Source organism: Acanthisitta chloris, unplaced genomic scaffold (genome assembly GCF_000695815.1).
Source record: "Acanthisitta chloris isolate BGI_N310 unplaced genomic scaffold, ASM69581v1 scaffold6205, whole genome shotgun sequence".
Classification (NCBI taxonomy): Eukaryota; Metazoa; Chordata; class Aves; order Passeriformes; family Acanthisittidae; genus Acanthisitta; species Acanthisitta chloris.
In genome coordinates, this window is record NW_008673060.1 from 77,859 (window position 1) to 91,267 (window position 13,409).

Genomic DNA, 13,409 nt, shown 5'->3' on the forward strand with positions numbered 1-13,409 from the left:
GTCCTGCTGATAATCTTCGGCTAAAAACCTCATCAGGAAGAACATGTCTAGGTCACCACCTCCTCCCCGGGCAGCAGAGCTGGGGCTGCCCTCTCCAAGGAGAAACTCCTTCCCCTCAGGAGGGAAAATCAGAAGCAAAGATACACCAAAGACAAAGCAGGTGGTTCTGGCCTGGGGATCGATCTACAATCCACCATAAAAAAACCAGCTTGAAACAATACCCATCATTTACTCTTCGATTTGTACAAAATAACAATAATAACAATAAAAATAATAATAAAAGGTGCTGGTGGCCCCTGGCTCGTGGTGCCCCACTGTGGTGGGGGGTCTCAGTAGGCAAAGATGACATGGTAGGTGACTTGGTGGCCATTGTCCCAGGCATAGAGCAGACGGTCCTTGGGGTTGTAGTCTATCTGCGTGGTGTAGGCATACTCATTCTCAAAGAGCAGCCTGGGGATGATCTGGGTGTTGGTGTGGGTGTCAAAGGCATAGGAGATGTTGGCATTCCTCTTGTTGTAGCTGTCGACCGCATACAGGACCCCACAGATGACAAAGCAGTTCCCGTAGAAGTTTTTCCGCAGCCCCGTCCGCCACGTCGTCTCCTTCTGGGTGCTGAGGTCGGCCGCGTTCAGCTTGCTCAGCACGATCACCTCCTGGCTGAAGCCCTCATAGTTGATGGCTGGGTAGATGACCCACAGGCCGTTCTCATCCACAGCGAAGTCCACGTCTGAGTGGCCTCGCCACCGCTCCTCGTAGGCCACGTCGTGCAGCATGGCCCAGGCGGCCACGTAGCGCTGCTTCAGGTCGTATTTGATGATGTTGCGCGTGAAGGCTCGGTTGTAGTAGAAGGAGCCGTTGTAGACAACGTGCCCTGTCCCAATCCAGCTGTACGGGAGCTTGTAGGAGTTGCTCCAGCGACCTGTGGAGCAGAGACACCTTGCTGGTGAGACCCTCCCTCTGCTTTGGGGTGAGTGGCCCTGCTGTAAGTATCCTCTGTCCCCAGCTCTGTCTGCACTCCATCCCTGGCCACCAGCCACAGCCTGACCTGCCCCACACTCTGAACCCCACACAACATACTGTCACCCAAGAGAGGAGACTCCCTAGGCAGATCATCCCCACACGGTGCAGCATCCCTGGGAATGAGGATGCTATTTGAACTAGTTGTGCAACAGCTGGCAAGGCATTGGAGATGACAGCACAAACCCACCTTGCTTGAAATTGTCAAGGTTCCTAAACTCCACCAGTGTGTTTCCATAGTAGTAGTTGGTGACATAGATCCGCTCCTCCTGGGCCAGGGGGTCCTTCATCCAGGCTCCCTCGTTGCGCCCATAGGTGTTCTGGGTGGTGGGCCCTGAGATGGTGGACAGCGTGTCCTTGCAGCGCCCTGCGTGGGCAAAGAAAGGCTTGTGAGGCCTGAGTCCTGGTGTCCACACCCTCCCTGCTCCTGCTGGGGCAGGCATCACCCCCCTCCAGCACCTTGCCCACCCAGCAGGTACTCCCTGCTATCTCAACCTGGGTACAGCTTCATGAGGCTCAGCAGCACTGCCCAGATCCTGCAAACATCTCCCCACAGCCTCAGCCATGTCTCTGCCCCAGCAGCAGTCCAAGGAGGTCTCTTTTTGCCCTGCCCAGCTCAGCCCCTAAAACTGGGAGAGGACTACAGTAGGTTCCAGAGTTAACCTGCAAGTAAACCTGGCACCCCAGTAAAGTGCTGTCCAGCCACCATCTCCATGACACCTTCTACCTGTGACCAAATCCAGGTGTGCTGTGCTTAGCAGGACATGTGAGTGTGAGCCAGCCCCCATGTGCACCACTGGATCAGTGCAGGACCTGCAGGCACTCACCAATGATGTTCCTGATGTCCTCCTCCTCCAGGCCCTCCTTCGGGGTGGCAGGGATGGTGGGATTGACTGGTGTTGCAGGGGTGTTGGCCTCTCCCCAAGCTCCTGGGCTGCTCTCCATGTCACTCCAGGTCCCAGCAGCAGTGGCTGTGGGCAGGTTCTCCATGCCCGTGGCCACCACTGTGCTGGCCAAGGCTGTCGGTAGCTGTGGGGTCCCCTCCTCCATCAGCCCTGCCAGGGCAGTCGTGGTCTCTGGGGTGGGGGTCAGCCAGCTGACAGCAGTGGGGTCTGGCGTGGGGTCCGTGGCTGTGGCAGGTGACAGTGGCACCGTGGCAGCAGTGTCAGCAGCTGGCAGGGTGGTGGGAATGCTGCCGGGGGTGGGTGGCCATCCCACCGGGGATGGTTTCCTCGCGCCCTTGCCTGCCCTGCTGCTCGGCCTCAGGAGCTGGTCCTCAATCAGCAGGTCCACCGTGTTGTCCCCGCTGAACAGCTCATCAGCTGCCAAACACAGGCACAGGTGTCAGCCCCACAGGGAGTGGGAGCAAGGCTCCTATGGCCCCTCCACGCTGGGCCCCACCACTCTGATCCTCTGCCCGATTCTGCAGGCTGTGTTGTACTAAACCCACCTGCATTCCCTCTCCACTTCCAGTCAGAGAAGGGCTCTGTGAACTGTAGAGGCTGATGGTGCTCACATTAGGAGGTCAGTGAGACCCTATTCCAGCCACATCCACCACTTCAGGCTGGGCAGAGCAGGAGGTGACAGAGCAATTCTATCCTGCCAGCTCCCAGAGCTGGGGCAGGACAGAGACCCACCTGCATGCTCAGTCAGATCCCACCCTCCTAACCTGGGATGCCAAAGCGGGTGCCTCACCCAGCATGCTGGGACCACCAGGACTCCTCAGCCACCAGGGACACCCTTTATTTCTCCTTATCTCTGGGAGCTCACAAACCCACCCACAGCTGTGCTGGATGACCTCACTGCTGAGCTGGTGTGCAGAGAGGGCACTTGCCCTTTGGCCTGTGCCCTGGGGCCTTGGTCCCTGCTCCCACCATGGCCAGGGCCATGAGCTCCGAGCTGCCTTCCACCTCGCTGACCACTGCACAAACCTCCCAGGATGACATCAGGATTTGAAACTGTAATGTGTAATAAACCTGCATTCACTTTCAGAAAGGAGTTGATGCTGGGTGTTTTAAACCAAAGCAGTGACTTATTTCCTTAGCTACCAGGGATTTTCCACGGAATAACAATGCGGTGGTGCTCCACATACAGGGCTCAGAGGCTGCACAGTGGTGAGATACTGGTGTTCCCACCTCCTCCTGCCTCTAAGCCCTCCTTCCCTTGCTGCTCCCATGTGCTTTGCCCACACATTCCCAGGGAATGAGGCAGAACTTGGGGGTGGACACAGCTGCACACCCAACTCACGTTGTTCCTCGATGTCGTTCTCCGACTCGGTGGACTGGGCTTTGTAGTAGGTGACCCCTCGGACAATGGTGGGCTTGGAAGGAGGCCTGCCCCTCACCTGCAGCTTCCTCTGCAAGAGCTGCTCAGGCTTCTCGTCCTCTGGAGAGAGGTGCAGCTCCGGGAGGGACTCAACAGAGTTGATCTGCTGGGAGATGGTTTCATCTTTCAGGAATCTTTCTTCATATTTTCCCTGAAAGAGACACAGAAGGTTGTTACTGGATGGGCCAGAAATGCCACTTTTTGGGGACAGAGTAGGTCAGGCTGGCCAGCCCTGCACTGGGTAGGAGGCTCCGTGTTGCCTCTTTCCTGAGGGTCACCCTCAGTCCCTTCTGCCATGGGAAACCCTCCTGGAGACAGCAGCATGGTGGACCAGCACTGCTCCTGCATATTATTCCTTGCTGCCATGCTGCAATTCCAGGACTCAGTGATCCATAAGGCACAAGCTGTGGGATGCAGGACAGGTGGGCAGAGTGGGGCCCACTCCCTTGCCATGCCAGGGACTGGTGCCAGCAGCTGATCTGTAGAGAGCATGCAATGTGCACCAAGCTTAGGGCAGAGAGGATGAAGGCATCTTCCCCGTAGGACTGGGAACCCCCCCGAGGCAGGGACCAAGAACTCCTCTGGGGCAGGGACCAGCTGCCACAGCTCATGTCTGAAGGATTTCATCTCATTAAAGAAAATCAGAAAGCTAACCCAAAGGTTGAAGCAGTGCCCATTTGGCTGAGAAGACAGGCCCAGGGTTCCTTCATGGCCCTGCTGCAATTAACAGCAAGAAAAGGGGAATATTGGGAAATGAGGTCACTCAGGGTAATAAAAGCCCCACGCTCTGCTCCCCTGCCTGGCCAGGGCTGGCTCTGCTCCAGCAGGCAGCAGCTGTTCAGCTTACAGCCTGGGGAGCAGCAGGAGTGGAGCTGGGAGCATGGCTGGGCACACCCTGCTCAGGGCACAGCTCTCCCTGGGGCAGAGTGCACTGGCACAGCATGGCTGGGGTCATTTCCACACCTGCCAACACACAGTGCAGGAGTGGGACCTCATCCTTCTCCCCACTAGGGCTTGGGGAGCCCATCCCCACGCAGGACCCACAGCATCTGCTCTAGGTGCCAGGGGGGACACAAGTGCAGGCTGTTGTCACCCTCAGGAGCTGAGTACCCCTGTTTGAGCATGAAATTCTGTAATTTGCCCTGCAAAGGGACACTGGGGTGAGGGAAAGATGCTCCAGGAGCCACCAGCAGGGATCAGAGGAGCTTGAGACCATGCTAGATTGCACCACCAAAGTACCAAGAGCATCAGGACACCAAGGACAGTCCTTTGGCCGAAACACCCCTCTCGCCCCTCTCAGAGGCTGCACAGAAACTGCTGCCCCAGGCAGAGATGTCCCCACACTGGGCAGACCCCATGGGGACCCCCACAGTCTGGGGCTGGGTGCCAGAGCCAGTGGGATGCCCAAGCCTCTGCCCGGGGCAGGGCCTGGCTGTGCAGGGGTAATTGTGAGGGAGGCGACAGGCTGTCCCTCCACCGAGCCCCAAGCCCTGCTAATCAAAGGCTGTGAGTTTCCCAGCGCTTCCCAGCCGGCCCCGCAATGACATCACACTTTCCGAGCAGCTCAGCCGCCGCTGACCTCGAAAACCAACAACCCTGTGGGAAGGGGGGAGGCCCAGGGAGCAACCTCCCTCTGCTCCCACCTACACCCCATCCCAGCAGCAGCTGGGCTGTGCATGGAGAAACAGGCTAGAATTGGAGGCACAGAAACAGGGTCACTGGAGACAAGAAAATCACCCAGGGCCAGGTGGCCAGCCAGGAGCCACATCCAGGAGACACCCTCGGGACTGGCTTAGGGCCAGTGACACTGAGCCATGCTTGGGCAGCTGTACCTCTGTGTGTGTGTAGGCAGCCTCAGCGTCTCGCTGCAGGGAGCTCTCAATGTCGGTGAGGCTGTTGGTGAGGAGCCTGGAGCAGTTCTCCCTGTCCCTGCTGGGGGCATCCTGCAGACTCTCCTCCCCACTGGCTCCTGCCCGCTGGCCATCCTGTGTGAAGTTCCTGGACATGCCCTAGAAAAGTAAGAGAGGAGACTTTATACCCCACTTAAAGCCAAGGAGTACTCCACAGTCCCCAAATCACAGCCCAGGAGCCAGCAAGCTCGGTGCTACCATCCAGGGCTCACAGCTGGGATTCTCCATGGAGCTGGGCACTTCAGCTGCTAACAAGATGCCCAGTGGGATCCAGAAACCCCATCCCTGGTGTGCACATCCCAGATCCACTCTTTGCCACAGGTCTCCCTGGAGTGGGAGAGTGGCCTTGAGGTTCTTCAACACCCATCTCCAGCCACACTCACCAGCTCACCAAAGGAAGAGGAAAACACAAGCTAAACCACCTAAAGTCTCAGCCTGGCATCCTTGTTCTGTGGCAGCAAGTTCACCTCCCATTTATTAATCCCAGTTCCCTAGCAGGATCCCATCCTGGCTGGTCCAAGGGACACCCTGGAGGTTGGCATCCCAATGGTCTGGTTTCTGCTCTCTTGGTCCTGCCCTGCTGCTTGGCCACACAGTGCTTACACTCAAGACTGCTCCTCCCCATAACCCTCCACTCCCACAGAAGAGAGTGAGAATCTGGGGACAGGATAAGAGCCAGTGACACTCGAGAGCTGTCCTGTGACCAGGAGGGAGCTGGGGCTGGCTGCAGCTCATTAGGCAGACAAACCCCTTTGCCCTTTTCAGTTCCCCAACCACAGGCACAGCCTGTACCCAACAGGTTGTTGCAGTCTCTGCTCATTGCTCCTCGGGCTTCTACATCTCAAACAGCAACTGCTTAGAATAGGTGGCATATCAATCAAAGTAGTTTTGCACAGAGACTGGGGGTGGTAACACTAATCCTTCACTTTCAATCTGTCTTGCCATTAATTTCTCCTAAAACCCACCATGACCTCCATCTGTGACCTCAAAACTGCCAGCTGATGTGACAGCTGTGAGATAAAGACAAAGCAGAGGAGCTGCCTAGCTCTGTGGACCAAGAATTTGGGGGTTCCTTCCCTTTGCCAACACCATTTGTCTAAAATACCTTGTGATACTGGAAACTACTCATAAAACCTTCTAACCTCTGCAAAAACACCATCCTGAGCTCAGTTAACCCTCAACCCCCTCCACAGGCATCTGAAATCCCAGTCCTTACTCAGGAATCACCACAGATTTACCAGGCAATTTTGAGACTGAGTCAAATGATGCAGGGACTTTTCAGTAAGTGTTTTGCTGCAGTCAGCAGAGGAACAGGGGATCTCATGATGCTCTCCTAGAAGCAGAGCGGGAGCAGCTTTAGACACCATTCTCCTTTGAAGAGGAGGACTGATTCCAACAGTCTCGTGCCCTTATCACTTCTTCTGTGTAATGTTTGGCTTATGACTTGCTTAGGAATTAAATCTGCCTCCCCTTGAGTGGGGAGGCACCACCAAAGCCTGGCCTGTGATGCTGCTGGAGGCTCAGCTGTTTGGCCTGGGTGCAGCTGCCAAAAGCACACCCGCCTGGGAGGGTGAAGCTTTGAAGCCATGCCAGGCTCTGGTTCAGCATCTCAGCTGTCCGTTGTGTCAGACCCCGTGTCCAATGCGGCGTGTGATCATCCTCCTCCTCCTCTCAACAGGAATTTCATGCTAAGCCAGCAGTGGGAGGCGTTTCACACCTGCTGCCTGCACTCCCTGCATCAGCTCAGTCCTGCCCCAGAGCACTGGGAATCCATCTAACCCAGACCTCTCCTGTCTCTCTCCATCCCAGCCAAGTGCCTGCAGGCAGCTTCAGCTGTTTTCACATGATCCTGCAGCCCAGCTCCTGAGAAATGAAAGACCCCAGCCTGTGAATTCCCCACTCTTACACCTTTACCACTCGATCTCTAGCCAAACTACTTCAGCCAGACCAAGCTTTCTGCCCATCTGCCTCCCAGCAATGGGCTGTGAGCAGAGCAGCCAGGCTGCAAGGTCACCCCGTGTACCCAAAGTGCCATCAGCACTGCTGGCTCTGAACCCCCTGTGCAGGAACTGGCTGGTAGGCAGGGCCACTTTGGTACTGAAGCAGTACAGTGATAATCCCACGTGAAGTAATCCCTTGGCAAACCCGAGGAACAACTGGAGAACACACTAAACCACAGGAAGAGGGTGGGATTGCAAACAGGAACATTGGTGCTTTGTTATTTTTAGACCTCAAAACCCCTTTTCCCTTTTTTGGGTCAATTACTGTGCTTGGAAATCCAGAACCCTCCAGGCAACATGCTCCTCTCAGCTGTCTCCTTCCTGACCCCGGGATGGAGCACGTTGTGCCTTCCCAAAACTCTCTGCAAGTGGAATTTTGGCTTTATAAATCATCACCTCTCAGCTTCTGGCTGGAGACAAACAGGACTGCTTCACTCCTACAAGAATGTGGAATTACTGTCCCAGATATGGACCACGGGAGAAAACTCCAGTATTTTGTCTGGCAACCTGTTGCTACATAGCTGAGCACAGCTCAACAAACTGCAAACCCTATGCTGTGCTAGCCAAAGAAATTTTAAACTGTATGGAAGTGAAAATTATTTCACTGGAAGTCTGCTCTAAAAAAAAAATGGAAAGTTGAGGGTTCTGCTCTTTTTAAAGGCAAGCCAAGAGGTAACTTGGTCCTTCACGAATCTGAGCTCCTTGGCTTCCCATAGACCCTGCAGTGTACCCCAGCACCAGCACTGAACCTCTTGCCCCCACATCAAACAGCACAAAAGGAGAGCAACCATCACAGCAGCACAGATGTAAAACTGAGAAGAGGAAAAACTTAGCAGCAAGCCCTTCTGACCCCAAGGGGATGCTGCTTCTGGTGAGACCACGGTTGGGATCCTACACCCAGTTTTGGCCCTGAGGGATGGGGGAGCTGGAGAGGGTCAGGCAGGGCTGATGAGATGGTGATGCACTGGACACTGCCTGTGGGGAGTCTAGTCTAGTCTAGTTCAGACACCCTAATCTGGTCTGGTTAATTTCAGCCAAATAGTTAACATTTGTTCCAAAAGCAACAAGGCTCTGAACACACCAAAGGTACCACAAACTTGACTAGAGGCAAGTCCCACCACAGGCAACAACCTCAAAGGAGAGCAGGACTCCTCTTACCTCTTCCAACTTTTCCACCCGACCCACCAGTTTGGTTGTGACCGAGTGCAGCTTCAGAAGGTCTAAGCCATAAAAGGCACTTTCCAGCATCTCGACGATGGACGACAGCTGCAAGCAAAGGGAGCACACCATCAGGAAAAGGCACTTGCTATAATGTACCCTGTGAGGTTTTCTCAGCCAAAAAGTCAAAGGCAATGCACCCACTCAACTGCAAGAAGTTTATTAAAAAGCAAGTTTTCCCTTCCCTTCTGCATTGCTGCCCTGGTCAGAGCGTGGCATGCAGAGCAATGCACACCACCTCCACCAGAGCTTAAGGGCTTCAGGAGTGCATTCTGGGTGCTGAGGTTAGTAGCAGAGCAAGGAGAAGCAGCTCTCTGCCAGCTCTAAGCAGACTCTCCTGCAAGCCCAAAGGCTTAGCTACTCCACCAGTGATGTGACTGCCAGCAAAAGAGGCAACAAGAGAAAGGCAGCTCAAATAAAAGTGAGTTTGAGATCAGACTCTGAGTTCGTGCCATCCCATGCTTTTTTTTTTTCCTGGAACAAGAAGAAACCTGTTAAAAATTTTACAATATTCCCAAATGCAAGAGTGAAGAAACACAAATACAGTGCCAGCCTAGTAACAGTTTGATTCCTGGAGAACAACTTCATCAGAGGGATGCTGTCCTCTCCTGCAACCACCCACTTGAGAGAGACCCTGAACTCACCCGTACCCTGCAGCGGGAAGGGTTGTTGCCCCCATGACAGCTGATGCTAAGCATCAGTCCTTGCTCACCAGTCCTGAGGACCTGGATAGCAATACCCTTGTTCTGCATTTTGTTTGATTCCTGATGCTCCTTCACAGAGTACAGTGCTGAGCATGGCAAGGTTGGTGAGGACTCCTGGGTCATTCCCTACTGTGGCTTCCACTCATGCCTCCTCTCTCCCAGTCCCATGTGTCACCACATGTCCATCATGGTGCTGCAGAGCTTACAGCCCTGATGGCTGAGAAGGGTTTTCAAGGCATGGGAATTACTACAGGGCAGTGAGATTTTCTCCTAGCTACAAACTGGTCAACAGAGCTTCATAAACATGGGAGAATCACAGGCAGCACTGCTGGCAGCACTTAGAGTTTCCACCCCGGCCTCTGCAGTCTCCCTGTGGAGCTGACAGCAAAGGAAAGATTTTTTGGGGCCAGATAAAATGGCAACATTAAGAGACAAGAACTGTTTTATGACTATGCAGCCACTTTCCACTGAGAGCTGGATGGAGATGACCAATACAATGCACACAGCCTGCCAGACAGCCACTGGAGACATGCGCTTTCCCTCCAGGCTGGATAATTTCCATCAATGCACAAAGGTTGCAGACTTTATTAACCTCCTTCCAAATCACCCTGAACACAGACTCCTTGCACTGACTCTGCACTCGAGACCCCTAGAATATGCTCTGTCTACAAAGCAGAGGAGCAGGATGTTGCCATTTTACAAAAATAGATCTTTGATTAAGCTACTCCTTGTCAAATCACGTCGACCCTCCCTGAAAGACCACACTGATGTTCCTACCAACTCACTGCTTCCTTCCCTTCACCCACCATGGGCTTTGGCTCTCACTGGTTTGATGGCCCATGAATTCCCAAGGGACCTTATTAAAGGCACAGATGGGACTGAAACCTTCATCTGGGATGCCTAGCACAGCCATTCTACTGCATTGGAGTGCCTGGGGTATGTTCCTGCTACCTGGATTCCTCTCTCTGGCTTTATCACTCTTTCTCACTGTTCCCTCAGGGATGCATCCTCCAGCAAACCCATCATAAGGGATGGAACTTCCCATGGCTCTCACACGTGAAGTACCCAGGACTTTTGAGTCAGAGCATAAGAAAGCCTGGTAAAACACAATGTATATAGAGCATGACCCTGTGCACTTCCCAGTGCTGGACTGGGCAAGAGTGATGCCCATTAGACCCGCAAAGAGAGCAATACCCCTGGGGCTGCTTGGAGCTGTGAGGTGGCCTGACCCAGCTCCCTGCCAATGAGTGTGGGAGCTGCTCTTCATGAGTTGCATAAGAACTGAAGCTGTGTCCTCTTTTGCTTCCTGGCTTCTCCTACAAGAGGTGGCTGTTCCCAGCGAGCCTGCCCACAGGAGGGGCTGTGTGCAGTGAGAAAGCAAAGCTGCTTCACAGCTCCTGGGGATGGACTTCCGCGGCAAAGAAAACCCCTGCCTGTGTATGTTTGGATAAACCTTGTGAAATCGCTTGGCCGCAAATCCTTGCAAAATGAGCAGGGGAGCCAGGGCCAGTTCCTAGAGGACAGGCTTTCACACCACAGCTGGCTGTGAGCAGCTCCCCAGTGGGAAGAGCAGCCGGAGCCAAGGGCGCAGCTAGCCACACCACTCTGCTCCTCCTGGAGGCTGACTGGCTCCAGAAAGGATAGGGAGAGAGCTCTGAGCTGCTGGTGAAAGAGCTCTGCCTGCCTCCTGCCAAGGGACCACAGGGGTGGCTCTGTCACCTCGGGGTGTGTCCCCTCCCCTAACCGCAAAGAGCTCACAACTCCTCTTCTAAGGCCACGTGGGACATCTTGACTTCTCCTCAGATGAGGGACCACCAAACAACTCCAGACTGGGACTACTCCTCCCCTGAAATGATGGATTGTCTGCCTGTGCCTGTTTATCTTCCCTAGCTGCAGGGGCGCTTAGACAAGAAGCTGCTAACTGTCTGCAGTTGGACAAGATGAAACACATCCCAAGCTCCAAATTAATTAGAGCAAGCCCATCGTGGTGGCCTTGGTGGCAGGCTGCCTCGCAACGCCTTCCACGTTGCTTGCCTTCGCACCGGAGGTGGCTCTAGCAGTGCTGCCCCAGGGTACATCCCATTGCTGCCCACACCAGTGCCACCAGCACTCAGCCTTCTGCTCCGAGGATTCCCCAGGGCTGGACCAAGCCAATGGCACTTTCTGCTGCCCTACTCTGGTAGCAAACTGGAGAACTCAGCAGGGTCTGCTGCCAGCTAGTACACCAGCAAAAGCAAGCATCCAGTAAAAGTCAGGAATACTTGGAACAAACACTGTCACACTTGGGAAAGAGGTACATATTACTAGAGAGATAAAATACTGAACACTATAGAAGTGTCAGCATCTAAAACAACAAACCCATCCTGCCATCAGCCAGATGTGCAACACACCCTCATGCTGACGCATCAGCAGCTTTTGGCCCATGGAAGCCAAAACAGCTTTTTTGCATGGGTCCTTGGGAGTCCCTCTCTGTGACAGGAAAAAGAGCTGGCAGCTGCTGAGCGGAGGAGAGCTGTCCCCCAGGGGCACTTGGAGCTGGACAAAGGGCAAGGAGCAGCCCAGTCCCTCATGGGCTTCCAGCACAGGCAGCCACAGTGGACCCCAGGCAGCATGGGATGAACTGAATGAATCATCAACTGCAGCTGCTTGAATCAGTCCCTTAAACTGACCTTGATTTTTATATCAAACATGCAGATATAAACATAACTAAGAGATGGTTTAGGAAAAAGGTTTAGGAAAGAGCGTTTTTTTAGAAAAAGCTCCAAAAGACAAAGCTTCAGATCTCCACATCCCCAAAGAGTCCTGAGCTCAAGCTGCTCTCCTACCTTCAGGTCGCTGCTCTCTGCCTCCCGCAGCTTCTTCAGCCTGAAGTCCCCCTCGCAGGGGTTGAGTGCCGAGGGGGGAGCCACGCACGCACACTTGCAGCTGGGTCCTGACGTGATGGTTTCCACGGTGTAAAAATCCTCTGCTTTGAAAGCGCCTTCGTTAATCCTTTGGCAGGCACCACGGCCCAGGGGTCTGACCAGGCACTTGCACCGGCAGTCGGAGCCTTCGGACACTGCCTTCACCTTGTCATAGTCACCTAACAGCTGAGCACAGGTCACCAGCAGTTAGCAAACCTCCCGTTCTCTGCCTGCGCAGCCAGGACAAGGACAGCCTACACCTCAAGGTCCAAACAAGGACACTTTGGATACCCTGAACCTCGAGGAAACTGGCCAACACTTCCAAAATCTGCCAACCAAGAAGCTTTCTAGAGAGCGCAGAGGTTTCTGGTCCCTCCCTACTAGGGGAATAAAAACTGGTTTCTTCCAACAGGGTATTTCTTATTTCGCTCTGTGCAGAATGGACCCGGCTGCTTTGAATTTTAAACACAAGAATTTTAAATAAGAACCCCATCCTGCTGTCTTTTAAGGCTCTGTGTCCAAAAGATCCAGTAAGTCACCTGCTACTCAGAGCAATATTTTTTTTACACAGACAAACAGGGTAAGGGTACACTGGAGGAGTGACTGAAAGACACCCTATAAGCAGCGTAACCTGGTGGTGAAGCAGTATTTCTGATTAGCCCTATACAATGCCAGGAATTTCCTTTACGGAGATTTGCAGACAGCACTTCTGAAAGCCCAAGCACAAAAATAACTTTGGCGGTACATTTCCAATAGTCTCTGCGTTAGCCATTTCCGAGGGCAGATAATAACACACGGGCTGATCAGCCAAGTCTAGCAGAAACCTCCACCGCATCCCACTGGCAGGGAGAGTCCGGATCCCTCCCCTCTGAGCACAAAGAGGCTCCACTAATTCCCCTCCCAAGGAGCTCCCCGTTTTCTCAGTCCCCCCAGAGAAATGATGGGATGGAGGCTGTGAACTGCTCCCAGATGGATTTCAGTGAGTTCACCGCACCCCGGGTGATAAAACTCCCCGCAGTGTTCACCAGCGGCGCTGGCTGAGTGCACAGCATCCCCCAGCACCCCGAGCACGTACCCCCAGCACCGCTCAGGGTACCCCAGCACCCCGAGCACGTACCCCCAGCACCGCTCAGGGTACCCCCAGCACCCCGAGCACGTACCCCCAGCATCGCTCAGGGTACCCCAGCACCGCTCAGGGTACACCCAGCATCGCTCAGGGTACACCCAGCACCGCTCAGGGCGCACGCAGCATCCCCAGCACTGCAAGGAGTGTCCATCCACATCCCCCAGCGCCCCGCAGGGTGTGCACAGCATCCCCCGGCGGTGCCCACG

General features: G+C 54.3%; 1 protein-coding gene across 1 annotated transcript; it reads right to left on the reverse strand.

The window, feature by feature from the left end:
• Positions 1-129: 129 nt before the first annotated feature.
• On the reverse strand, positions 130-12,849 carry OLFML2B (olfactomedin-like 2B). The gene is made up of 8 exons (XM_009074754.1): positions 12,823-12,849; positions 12,000-12,263; positions 8,411-8,518; positions 5,175-5,351; positions 3,265-3,493; positions 1,845-2,339; positions 1,208-1,384; positions 130-919 (listed from the first exon to the last, which is right to left on the reverse strand). Exons 1-8 carry the CDS (start codon positions 12,847-12,849, stop codon positions 330-332), a joined length of 2,067 nt encoding a protein of 688 aa, XP_009073002.1. The 3' UTR covers positions 130-329.
• Between the last annotated feature and the right edge of the window lie 560 nt (positions 12,850-13,409).

What these genes read in the sequence shown, in the direction of transcription:
- OLFML2B (XM_009074754.1), bottom strand. Translation starts at nt 12,849, where the DNA reads ATGGCTAACGCAGAGACTATTGGAAAT. An exon ending in GGGTGGAAAAGTTGGAAGAG is followed by an intron (nt 5,352 to 8,410) that starts GTAAGAGGAGTC and finishes TTACTTTTCTAG; the next exon opens with GGCATGTCCAGGAACTTCAC. An exon ending in GAACGACATCGAGGAACAAC is followed by an intron (nt 2,340 to 3,264) that starts GTGAGTTGGGTG and finishes TGTGTTTGGCAG; the next exon opens with CTGATGAGCTGTTCAGCGGG.